The 13,458-nt window shown below is 39.0% G+C and overlaps 1 protein-coding gene across 1 annotated transcript in view; it reads left to right on the top strand.

The window, feature by feature from the left end:
- The window catches only part of MOGAT2 (monoacylglycerol O-acyltransferase 2), a 568,357-nt gene extending 558,812 nt beyond the window's left edge, over positions 1-9,545 (top strand). Inside the window, exon 6 of the mRNA XM_044073398.1 lies at positions 8,068-9,545. Within this exon, the coding sequence (XP_043929333.1) occupies positions 8,068-8,222 (155 nt within the window). The 3' untranslated portion in view covers positions 8,223-9,545. The remainder of the gene's footprint in view (positions 1-8,067) is intronic.
- Positions 9,546-13,458: the final 3,913 nt, after the last annotated feature.

Raw genomic sequence — 13,458 nt, 5'->3', positions numbered from 1 at the left:
TATCAGGTACTACTACCTCATTTGTAACTCTTCCCTCATAATTTTTCTAACTCCCTCCCCACCCTACATATCTCCCCTCCCTCTTATACCCAGGCCTATCCAGTAACTCTTTCCTCCTAGCCTCCTCATCCTACAAGATATACCTACCCCACCCTTTACCACAATAATCTCTTCCCATCCTCCCCTCATCATGTCTCTAACAACTACCACTTCTACTTCCAAAACCTTTATAATAAAAACATCCTAACTAAACTAGTAGCCCTGATAATTGCCTCTCTAGTACTCACACTCCCTTACCTCTTGACTTCCTATGAAATAAAACATAATTACCACCTTACAACCTCTTCCAAGCAAACTGCCTCTGAACTCATAACCCTAAACTGTAACCACTCTAACATTACATCTACCTCCTGCTATCTTCTAGCCAAATATCATAGACTATCCCACACCAAATGTAATAATCTCATGTCAAGGAAACTAAAAGACAAACTTAATCTAACCATTAAACCACACTCAGTACACAAGCCCACTACCCTGACAGATGGTGATATACACCCAAACCCTGGTCCTACAAAGATCTCTACCAAAGAAACCACAATATTCTCTAACTCACCCCTTCCACTACCAATCTCTAAGTCTAACACTTTACTCTTAGGACACCTCAATATTCGAAGTGTCAACAACAAAATTACTCATCTCCACTCTCTTCTGCAATGTCACTCTTTTGATATCCTCTGTTTAACAGAAACCTGGTTAAAACCCTTCACTAAAGATACTGAAATCATTCCCCCAGGCTACAACATCCTACGATTAGACCGCAATACTCGTAAGGGCGGAGGAGTAGCTCTCATTTTTAAAACCGAACTTAATATATCCGCAGTTCCCTATGACCCCCCTGAGAACACCAACACTGAACTCCTCATAACTAAGCTACAACTTAACCCTAATAAAGCCATCTACATTATCTGTACCTACCTTCCACCTGGTAATAACTCCACAAACATAGAAAGTATTCTTAGTTGGGCTTCAACCAACCACCCACAAGAAACTATAATACTTGGAGACTTTAACCTTGATTGGTTCTCAGTTAATTCAAACAGCCCAGCCTCCCATATTAATCTCCATGGCTTTACCCAAACTATAAACACCCCCACTAGAACTAATAAACCTAACTATAAAGAAAGTATACTTGATTGGATCCTTGTTAACAAACCCCAACTTAATTACCTAGCTGGTACCCTGCCTGATGATATCAGTGACCATAACTTAACCTATATTATAAGGCAAAAGAATATCACTACAAATACCCCTTCAGTCAGGACCGTGTGCAGTAATAAACATTTTAACCCCACTCTATTTAAAACTGAGCTAAATGCGTGTGACTGGAATCCACTAAAAACTCTTCCCCTTAATGAAGCGGTTCAATACTTTAATACCAAATTCTTAACGATCTTAGATAGCCATGCTCCAAAACGAACTATCAGAATAAAAGCTAAACCAGCCCCCTGGCTATCTAAAGAAACAAGACAGAAAATATTACTCAGAAACAAACTCTGGCTAAAATGGAGAACAAGTAAACTACCCTCAGATCATCAAACCTTTAGACACCTAAGAAACAATACCAAAAAAGCTATTCTTTCTGATAAAAAACACTACTATTGTAACCTCCAGCAATCTAATCACAACAATCCCCAAAAATTCTGGGCAACTTTGAACAAACTTCTTCACCCTGGACAAACTTTCACTCCCTCCCCCTTGGGATCAGACAAAATTTCTTCCCTTGAAACTGCCAACGCTTTCAACTCCTTTTTCACTGATACTATCAACTCACTAGCCTCTCACCTTTCTTCAGATAACTCTAATGTTCCTCAACTTGCCTCTACTAATCTACAAAGCTTTATAATACAGACCATCTCTACCACCTTCATCCAAAAATGTATTCAAAAGCTTAAGCCATGTACCCCATCAGCTGACCAACTTCCATCTGAATTTCTTCAAAAAGCAGCCACAGAAATAGCCTATCCCATATCTATTCTTATAAACAGAACCATTAAAGAAGGAAACATCCCTGCTATCTGGAAAATCTCACATATTATACCCTTACATAAGGGAGGAAACTCTACAGAATATTCTAATTATAGACCCATTGCCCTCCTGTCTCCACTAGCAAAAATCATGGAAAATGTATTCACCACCAATTAATGAATCACTTAACTAAACATAACATACTATCTCATTGTCAACATGGTTTCAGACCTTTTCACAGTACTACCACTGCTCTCCTTTCCTTTACTGACTTCATTAACAAAAACCGCAATAATAATACCCTATCTTCAGCACTTTTCATTGACCTTTCAAAAGCTTTTGACATGGTCAATCACCCTCTCCTCCTAAAAATCCTGGAATCACTTGCTATTGAACCGAATGCCATCCAGTGGTTCACCTCCTATCTTTCTAACAGGAAACAAGCTGTCCTCTGGGAGAATAAACTCTCCTCTCTTCTCCCGATCTCACTCGGTGTACCACAAGGCTCAATTCTTGGACCCCTTCTTTTCTCCCTATTCATAAATGACTTACAAGTAGCTATTCCCCAAGCTACGTGCATACAATATGCAGATGACTCCACACTCATTTGCTCTGCAAAAACCATCCCAGAGCTTCAAACTATTACTCAAAAGGTATTCCATACTGTTGAAGCATGGTTCTTAAAACGCTGCCTACTTCTTAATGCCAAAAAAACAAAACTCCTCCTTTTCAAGACCACTACCAGATCCCCCCCATTGGACTTCTCTATCTCTTCTATTAACAATACTCTCATATCACCTGACTCTTCTACCAAACTGCTAGGTGTGACAGTTGACAACAATCTTACCTTTGATTATCACATAAATAGCACTATTAAAACTGTACATAGAAAACTGGGCTCCCTCTATAGAATTAAAACATTCTTATCCCCAACAGCCAAAGCTACTTTGGCACACTCTCATCTCATTTCCACTCTTCTCTATGCCTCACCAATTTACACTAACCTGAAGAAAACTAATCTTTCTAAATTGACCACCACATACAATAGTATAGCAAGATTTGTTACTGGTAATCAGTTCAGAACTCATCACTGCCTGAACCTACAACAACTTCACTGGCTTGAATTACAAAACATGTTGCTTCTTTCCCAACTTCCCATTATCCAAAGAGCTTTTTATCTGCCAAACAACACTCCTTCATTTTCTAATCTCTTCACCCCTTATTCTAACCTGAACACACTCCGCTCCTCGAGCAAACTCCTAGTTACTGCTACCAAATGCAATAACCTTGCAGGTGACTCCCTGTTCTCAAACTCCATTAGTAAACACTGGAACCTATTGCCCACTGAACTGACTTCTATTTTATTTCCTGTCCTTTTCAAACAAAAACTTAGAATTTACCTTACAAAACACTGGCTATGTCCCTGCCTTAACCCAGACTGAATCCATGTATTCGACTATTCCCACTTCCCCTCCATCTCTGTGACTTCTGCTACCTTCTATTTTATTTCCGCACTACTTTATCACTTACCTCTCCACTATCCTTCTCCTCCTGATTATAGTACTCAGTTTACTGAGGGTTCATATAAATAACTAATCTACTTACATAGTTGTCTTTAAATGTCCTTTTCTCTTTCTTAAGATGTTAGATAATGCTAAATAAGTTATGCTTGTTTTTTTTCTTACAAGAACGTTGAGTACATTGTTGTATAACTGTTAATTCTGAATACAATAAGTTTGATTTTTTATTATATTTTCCTGATACTGTATATTTTTTGCTGCTCTTTATTGCATCTTATGTAATAGTTACTATCTCTTTGTGGAGCTTTTCTCCCCGGGCCTCTGCTGAAAATGGAAATATATCCAGTTAGACTAGCCCGGTTAACAAATGTAAAATAAAATAAATAAATAAATAAGATTTGAAGTAAAATCACTTTTCCTTTCAAACATTTCCTTTAAATTAAAATCCCTTCTCCTAACAAAATGTGGAAAGGCTGGGAAAAACGTTTTTAACTCGTCATGCAAGGTAAGAATAGGCCAATGTTTGACAATGATTTGCTCAATCATGTCAGAGTTTGCAGAAAAGGTGTGTATAAAACTACTCTTACCATCAAAATTGCTAACCTGTGTCGCAGATCCTGTATCATTAAATCCCGTGCCTAGCATAGGAGGGTAAAGTGTGTCCCTTTTTAAGGTAACATCCTGAGTCATGTTATCAATTAGGGCAGGTGGATAACCCTTCTCCATAAATAATTGTTTAAGGGTGCCAACTTCATCATTAAATCCTCCTAAAGTGCTAGACATTCTGGAAGCTCGTATGATCTGCCCTTTCACTATACCCTTCTTTTGATAAAAAGGGTGCCCACTAGTAAAGTGGAGATAAGAGTTAGAGAACATGCTCTTCCTGTATAACACAGATTGAAAGCACTGGTTGTTGTAGTCCTTAAGCAAGGTGGTATCCAGGTAATGTAGTTTGTCCTTGTCTATCTTATACGTAAAGTTCAAAAAGGGGGTTGTGTTATTGATATACTGTAAAAAATCAATTAACCTCTCTTTAGTCCCATTCCACAACAGACAAATATCATCCAAATATCTCCTGTAGTGCGTAATGTGCTGAAACCGAGTACTAGGAAAAACAAATATACAATACTACATTGGCATATAGTGAAGCGCAAGAAGTGCCCATTGCCACCCCTTTCTTTTGGCGATAAAATTTGCCGTTAAAGTGTGTAAAGTTGTTTTCAAGAACTATTTCCATAAATTCTAAACGTAGATTGACCATTCTGTTGTCCAAACCGGTCCCGGTTGTCAACATCTGTCCAAACCAGTCCAACCCTGTAGTGCGGGGAATACTGGGAAAAAGTTCTACTACATCTACGGTCACCATAAGTAATTGTGGATGGGATCAAGTTTTTTAGATATATAAGTTTTGATCAATCCCTTTCAAAAAATCCCAAGAATCTTAACATATGTGTGTAATAGAAGTCAAATAACTTTTCAAAATGAAGTCTATAAATTTAGCCAGGGGCTCTGTAATGCTGCCCGCCCCTGAAACAATGGGTCTAAATTTAATAGGGTCAAGGGTTTTATGTGTCTTGGGAATACCAAAGATTTGAGGGGTTTTAGGCTTGTCCACATGCAGGTAGTTGTAAAGGCGCTCGTTGATCACATTTTGTAAGAGATGGTCATGTAACTGAAAATTAATTTTAGCATAAGCTATGTTAATTTCATTAATAGATACTAATTCATATTGATCTGCTTCCTGTAACATGTTGTACATATGTGTATCATAATCAACTGTATACATCAATACAACCCCCCCCCACCTTTATCGGGTTTCATCACCCTGCATCCTTCTTGTTTCAAATGTTCGATCAAGATAATTTTTTCTTCACTTAAATTACTAGAGTGAGTGTTGTGACAATGTTTCTGCATGTTCCTCACATCCCTCTCTATCAACTTCTCAAAAACTTTCAGTAGGGCGTGTGTAGGGGGGTTGAAAGTACTCTTCCTTACTAGATCTTTACTAATGTGGTCCTGGCCGTTAAAGAATAAATTTAAATTCAACTGCCTTATGAAAAGCTTTACATCAACCAAAGTGTTAGTTAAATAAGAAGGGCAGGAAGGTATAAAATGAAACCCTTTAGAAAGTAAATCAAAATATTTTTGAGTGAGTTCAATGTCGGTGAAATTAAAAATAGTGAAATTATTTATTCTGCAAACCACTGGTTTGTCAGTTCTAACCTCTGTGGTGACGTAAAGATGACCTATTTCTGTGAGTTGTTGTTCCAACTCCTGAGTGGGTATCTCTGCCCCCTCACCCCCCTGTTGGGGGGGTGTTGAAAATCCGGCGTGGATTACTTTCTCCCTTTCTCCGCAATCCTCTCACTTCTCCTCACAGTGTCTACACTTGCGCCATAGTCAGTTCGTTCTTCCCTGTTCATAAATACATTATCAGAATTGTACTTTTTCCATCCCTTAGGAATGGGGAGGGGGTAAGCCAATCCGTTCCTATATTTGTGAAGGTCCCTATCTAGTTTCTTAATTTTGCGGTTCAAAACTTTAACACAGTGCTGGTCCACTTCATCAAAAACCTTGTCATAACTAATTTTTACACTTACAAAATTGGTGTCAGTGACCATTTTGTTATTTAAAGTGTTGAGCTCTTTCAATAAAATATCAGCTTTCTTTTCGTAATCAACAACCATAAGTTTTAACATTTCCAGACCAGCCTTGTTAAAAATTTCACAAAGCTGGTCGTAAAAGGTGGTTCTCGGTTGTACACTATTCGGGAACTTGTAAAATCTTAACCCCTTAGGTACCCTTTCTGCCTGTAAACATTCTTTCAGATAATTTATTTCCATTTGGTTGCTTTTATAAGCGTATAACTTGTCCCTAAACTCGTTAAAGTTAGGTTCAATATTCTGGTTGAAGTTACAGTTAACAGTACCTTGTTTAAAGGAAAATTGTTGTTCAGCCCATATGTTGAAGTTAAAATCTCCAAGGTCATTAGGAAGTCCATTAGCGCATGTGACATCCATATTAGATTGCACCTTACGGCCGTTTCCTGTGCCAGTGTTACAGGCGGAATTGGTTTGTGTGTTGGTGCTTCCGTTAGGCACTGATGGAGTAACACGTCTCCCCAATCGATCATCTAGTTGTAGTTGATTTCCAGGTAAATCCATCGTGCTGTCCAACTTCCGGTCATTGATGGTACTAGTTAGTTGGGTAAGAAGTGATATAATTTACTTAAATTCCCTTCGAATCACTGGTGCACCGTCCAGGTCATCTTTAAGCAGTAACAGTGTTTCAGCAAAATTGACAGATTCTGCTCCTTCTGCCATGGACAAGCAAAGAAAGCCACAAAGTCCAAAATTAGACAACCAAGAAAATCACAAACGGCTTGTCTGGCAACACAGGACCCAGAATAAAAACTTGATGGTGTAATATAAGTAAAATAACTTTTATTGAGCAATAAATAATCCCAAGCACTTTCGTTCGGTTATTACCGAGCTTTATCAAGGTAACAAAGATAATAAGCAAGTTAAAACGGTTAAATACATTCAAACCTGTCACATGACCATGAATAATCAGCACAGTCGAATTCATTTAAAGGTCCTTGCTCCAAATGTTTTAGTATTACATTTGGTGCCATGTTAATAAAACAGTAAACAATCAACAGACATCAAGTAATAGCTGTTTACTGCTGAAAACCATGTCGAGAGATCTAACATGGACTCAGGAATTTCATAAAGGATTAATGTGAGTTCATCATACTGCGCTAAAACAAAATACAAAATGCAAAAGTGGTTCACTTATGTAAACTTAAAAATCTTAACTTTACATTCTTAAAAATAGAAAAAATTCTTCTATATGCATTCTAATTGTGAATTTTCAGGTACATAAAATGTAAACCCACAGGTAAAAAATATATGGTGAAGATCAGTGTGGTAAAACCAGTTGAATGTTAAAAAATGTATAGTTATGAAATTGTGCACTAAACAACATGCATGGAAAGTATGTATGTGTTTAAATGTTATTTATACAGTACTATTTGGAACCAAACTGGATGTAACATAGAAGGTTCAGTGTAGCTTAATTAGATGCATCTATTGAACAGTACGAATATGATATACTAAATTTCTAGCTAAAAAAGTGCTGTTAAATACTAATCACAAGCCGAAATGTGTTGTGATTCAGTCTTATTAACATAAAACAATTTCAATTAATGAAATCTCTTGTGCAATATATAAACTTTGTTTAAGGGGTTTATGAATCATAGTTAGATCAGGATGGACTGTTTTAAGATAGTAGTAATGCATAAACAAAGTAAGCTAAAAAAAGAGTTTGGAGCAGCTACTTTTTGATGAAAAAGACTGTTATAGATAATAGCCATATTGTTCATCACCAAATTCACAGGAATATAATGCTAGACATACCTCATTGTTTAGTGAACAGGACTTCTGCTGTTTTTTAATAACCTTAATTCATGTTTCCATGTTGTCACCTTAAACACTCACCAGCCATGTGTTTTTCTTTCTAGTTGGAAAACCACTCAAAGTAGAGATGAAGAGCAACCCAAGCCCAGAAGAGATTGATGAGCTACATAAAAAGTACATTGAACATCTGTGTCAGCTCTTTGAAGAACACAAAACAAAGTACGGTGTCCCGGAGGATGTGCATCTTACATTCATTTAGACCATCTTACATTCAGGAATTCTGAATTCAGACTGTAACTCCTTCACTTACAGTGAATCAGGTTTTAGGAGTGAAATGCAATATACCTGTTAAGTGTTGCAGTAACACCTTAACTCTTTCAGCTGTCTTTCTTTCAGCAAGTGGATAAATCCTGTGCACTATTTTTAAAGGATTGGCAGGTATCTGCCTCTTTAGCAATGCAGAGTTTTGAGTTTGATTTGTGAAAGGTGACAGCCCAGTAATTCTGTGGCAGAGAGCCCTCGTATGCTGTTTAGACATATGATAAGCCATTTATATACAAGATAGAACTGCTTATGCTGTTTAACTGGAGAACATGTCTTGATATATCAGCTTTAGCAAAGCGCAGACTAGGGTGAGTTTGGTTGTAAATGAGAAATAAATACATTTTCAATTTTCTGTTAAATGCACATATTAATCATGAAAGCTACCTCAGAGTTTGGAATGAATCCAGTCCCACAACTGCATTCAAACACTGGGATACCAAAATTAATTCCAAAACATATTTTAAACATACAAGGGAAAGCACTTGATTCAGTCTAATTCTGATCAACCACAAAACATAAATTTTAATTCCTAAAATGGACTTAATTATAAATAAATCAGTTTAAAAATGGCTTAAAGTTAACCAGTAATTTAGATGTACAGTTATTTTGAGTTTTGATAATGTTAGCAGTGGCAGATAAATAAGGGTCTAAGCTAAGCTGTGCAAACAGGCCCTACTCATGTTCCTTTAAAATAAATCTTAACCTTTCGAGTATGGCCTGGGATATACTTAATATGTTCAGGGGATACCTTCTACTTACTTTATTATGTTTGTATATAGTATGTGTGCCCTTTATGTACACCATCGTACAACAATTACAAACAGCCAACAGATGCTAAGAAAAGTAGTACTGTACCCTTAATGTACTATAAATATATGTTTGAGGTATCTTGATAGAAACATCTGTTTTGGTGCTACTACATGCCATTAAGATGACATGATACAAAGCTCTGCTCTACACTTGTTCACAAAGGAGTGTTTTTGAGAGCAGTGGTAAATGTTTTCTTGTTTCAACATTATAAACTGAACACCTAAATAAATAAAAAGACGGCAGATAATGAGAGTCGCAGCAACATTCAAGTGGTTATTTCAAATGGTTTATAAATAGGCATACCTCTGTAGAACTTCTGAAGGAACTGGAAATAAAATATGCATTTTATTAATATTAAGAAATGGTTTCCTTATGAAAAAGTGAATTGTACCACTCTATGTATCACGTCATCTGTTAAACAGCAAACATTAATAAAGTTGGAATGTCATCCTAGAGGTTTGATATGAATAATAACTACTTTTCTAAAATTTTTTTAACAAATCTGAAATAGTATTGCTAGAGAAAACAGATGCAAGAGGGTTACAGGCAAAATGTAATCAAACAAGGAAAACAGCCTAGTATGTTTAACCCTGCTCAGGACAGGCTTCCTTAACGACCTGCACTATACTTCTGGCTGATATAAATGTACTTTAAACACTGCTGAGGTTTTGTGAGCAATAATTTATTCCAGCTTGAATAATACAAATGATCCCTTTGGCAAGTGTAAATATTCGCTTTCTGCTTGAGTCATACAAAAAGTAAAGCTATGAATTATCAGTGAGTTTCATGCTATAGTCCTGGGTTTGATTCTCTTATTTACTGGGACACCGAATACGGCACTTAACCAGACACAGCCCCAAGATCAGCCTTGAAGAAATGCATTTATGCAAAGTGGGTTATGGTCAACTAATGAACAAAGCAATAAAAATGTTGCTACATTTTAATGCCATGCTTGTCAGATCACAGTTTTTTTACTTCAAGGCATAAACAAGGAAGCCTCATTCCAGAAAAAGAGTCCAATTCTTAAATGGTCACAGTAGAAGTCTTGTGGTACCATTTCAAGTTTCTTTTAGGTTTCTTTCATCTGACTTCTTCTTCTTCTTTCAACTGCTCCTGTTAGGTGTCACCACAGTGGATCAACTGTTTCCATTTCTTCCTGTCCTCTGCATCTTGCTGTGTCACACCAACCACCTGCATGTCCTCTCTCACCACATCCATAAACCTTATCTTAGGCCTTCCTCTTTTCCTGTTACCTGGCAGCTTCAGCCGTAGCATCTTTTTCCCAATATACTCTGCATCTGTCCTCAGCACATGTCCAAACCGACATAATCTTGCCTCTCTGACTTTGTCTCCAAACCTTCCAACCTGGGCTGACCCTCTAATATACTTATTCCTAATCCTGTCCATCCTCGTCACACCCAGTGCAAATCTTAACATCTTCAACTCTGCCACGTCAAGCTCTGACTCCTGCCTTTTTGTCAATGCCACTGTCTCCAACCCATATAACATAGCTGGTCTCACTACCCTCTTGTAGACCTTCCCTTTCACTCTTACTTGTACTCGTCTGTCACAAATCACACCTGACACTCTTCTCCACCCACTCCATCCTGCCTGTACTCTCTTTTTCACCTCTCTTCCACACTCACCATTACTCTGAACTGTTGATCCCAAATATTTAAACTCATCCACCTTCACCACATCTACTCCCTGCATCCTCACCATTCCTCTATCCTCCCTCTCATTCACACACACATATATTCTTAGTCCTGCTGACCTTAATTCCTCTTCTCTGTAGAGCATGTCTCCACCTCTCCAGGGTCTCCTCCACCTGTTCCCTACTCTCACTACAGATCGCAATGTCATCTGCATAGATTCATAGATTCATAGATAAGTACTAAGCTAACTGCCCTTGCGGGCCATTGTAAGCCTAGCCAATTATCCCTTGTGAGACTCAAACCCTGCACCTTGTGTTTGTAAGGCAAACACCTTAACCATTAGGCCACCCTCCTAAGACAAACATCATAGTCCATGGGGACTGTCTGATCTCGTCTGTCAACCTGTCCATCGCCATTGCAAATAAGAAAGGGCTCAGAGCTGATCCTTGATGTAATCCCACCTCCACCTTAAATGCATCCGTCACTCCCACAGCAGACCTCACCGCTGTCACACTACCCTAGTACATATCCTGTACCACTCTTAAATACTTCTCTGACACTCCCAACTTCCTCATACAATACCACAACTCCTCTCTAGGCACCCTGTCATATGCTTTCTCTAAATCCACAAAGACACAATGCAACTCCTTCTGACCTTCTCTGTACTTCTCCAGCAACACTCTCACAGCAAACATTGCATCTGTAGTGCTCTTTCCTGGCATGAAACCATACTGCTGATCACTAATCATCATCTCCCTTCTTAACCTAGCTTCCACTACTCTTTCCCATAACTTCATGCTGTGACTGATCAATTTAATCCCTCTGTAGTTACTACAGCTCTGCACATCACCCTTATTCTTAAAAATCGGTACCAAAACACGTTCTCCATTCCTCAGGCATCCTCTCACTTTCCAAGATTTCATTAAACAATCTAGTTAAAAACTCCATTGCCATTTCACCTAAACACCTCCATGCTTCCACAGGTATGTCATCTGGGCCAACAGCCTTTCCATTCTTCATCCTCTTCATAGCTATCCTTACTTCCTCCTTGCTAATCCACTGCACTTCATGATTCACTATCCGCACATCATCCAACCTTCTCTCCCTCTCATTCTCTTCATTCATCAGTCCCTCAGAGTACTCTTTCCATCTGCTCAACACACTCTCCTCCCTTGTGTGTACGTTTCCCTCATTATCCTTTATCACCTTTACCTGTTGCACATCTTTCCTAGCTCGGTCCCTCTGTCTAGCCAATCGGTACAGGTCCTTTTCTCCCTCCTTAGTGTCCAACCTTTCATACAACTCTTCATATGCCTTATTCTTAGCCTTCGCCACCTCTCTCTTTGCCATGCACCTCATCTCCTTATACTCTTGTCTACTTTCTTCATCTTTCTGACAATCCCACTTCTTCTTCGCCAATCTCTTTCTCTGTATACTCTCCTGTACTTCTTCATTCCACCACCAGGTCTCCTTGTCCTCCTTCCTCTTTCCAGATGTCACACCAAGCACCTTTCTAGCCATATCTCTTACTAGCTCTGCTGTAGTTACCCAGCTATTTGGTAACTCTTCACTGTCACCCAGTGCCTGTTTTAACTCTTCCCTGAACTCCACCTCACAATTACCCTTTTTCAGTTTCCACCATTTGATCCTTGGTGCTGCCCTCACACTCCTCCTCCTCTTCTTGATCACCAATGTCATCCTACAAACCACCATCCTATGCTGCCTAACTACACTTTCCCCTGCCACCACTTTACAGTCTTCAATCTCCTTCAAACTGGCCCTCCTACATAAGATATAATCCACCCATGTGCATCTTCTTCCACTCTTGTATGTCACCCTATTCTCCTCCCTCTTGTTAAAATACGTATTCATCACAGCCATGTCCATCCTTTTCACAAAAGTCCACTACCATCTGACCTTCTGCATTCCTTTGCTTAACACCATACCTACCCATCACTTCCTCATCCCCTCTGTTCCCTTCACCAACATGCCCATTGAAGTCTGCTCCAATCACCAGTCTCTCACCCTTGGGTACAGTCATCACCACTTCATCAAACTCACTCCAAATTTTTTCTATTTCATCCATCGCAGACCCAACTTGTGGAGCATATACACTAACAGCATTCATCATTACACCATCAATTTCCAGCTTCATAAACATCACTCTATCTGACACTGTTTTCACCTCCAAAACACTCTTAGCATACTGTTCCTTCAGGATAACCCCTACGCCATTTCTCCTCCCATCCACACCATGATAAAACAATTTGAACCTGCCTCCGATACACCTAGCCTTGCTCCCCTTCCATCTGGTCTCTTGCACACACAATATACCAACCTTCCTTTTGTCCATCATATCAGCTAGCTCTCTCCCTATACCAGTCATGCTGCCAACATTCAAAGTTCCAACCCTCACTACCACAATCCTAGCCTTTACCTGCCTTTGGGCATGCCTTCCCCCTCTTCTCCTCCTTTGGCCAACAGTAGCCCAATTTCCGCCAGCACCCTGTTGGCCAACAGTACTGTTGGTGGTCGTTGTTAACCCGGGCCTCGACCGATCCGGTATGTATATCTGTACTGTTGTCTGCATGTATGATTTGGCAAAATGTTATGCCGGATGCCCTTCCTGACACAACCCTCCCCATTTATCCAGGCTTGGGACCGGCACAAAGAAATGCACTGGCTTGTGTATCCCCAGTGGCTGGG

Source organism: Protopterus annectens, chromosome 5.part1 (assembly GCF_019279795.1).
Source record: "Protopterus annectens isolate FY-2018-M chromosome 5.part1, PAN1.0, whole genome shotgun sequence".
In the NCBI taxonomy this organism is placed as follows: Eukaryota; Metazoa; Chordata; order Ceratodontiformes; family Protopteridae; genus Protopterus; species Protopterus annectens.
This window is presented reverse-complemented; position numbering and strand designations above follow the sequence as displayed.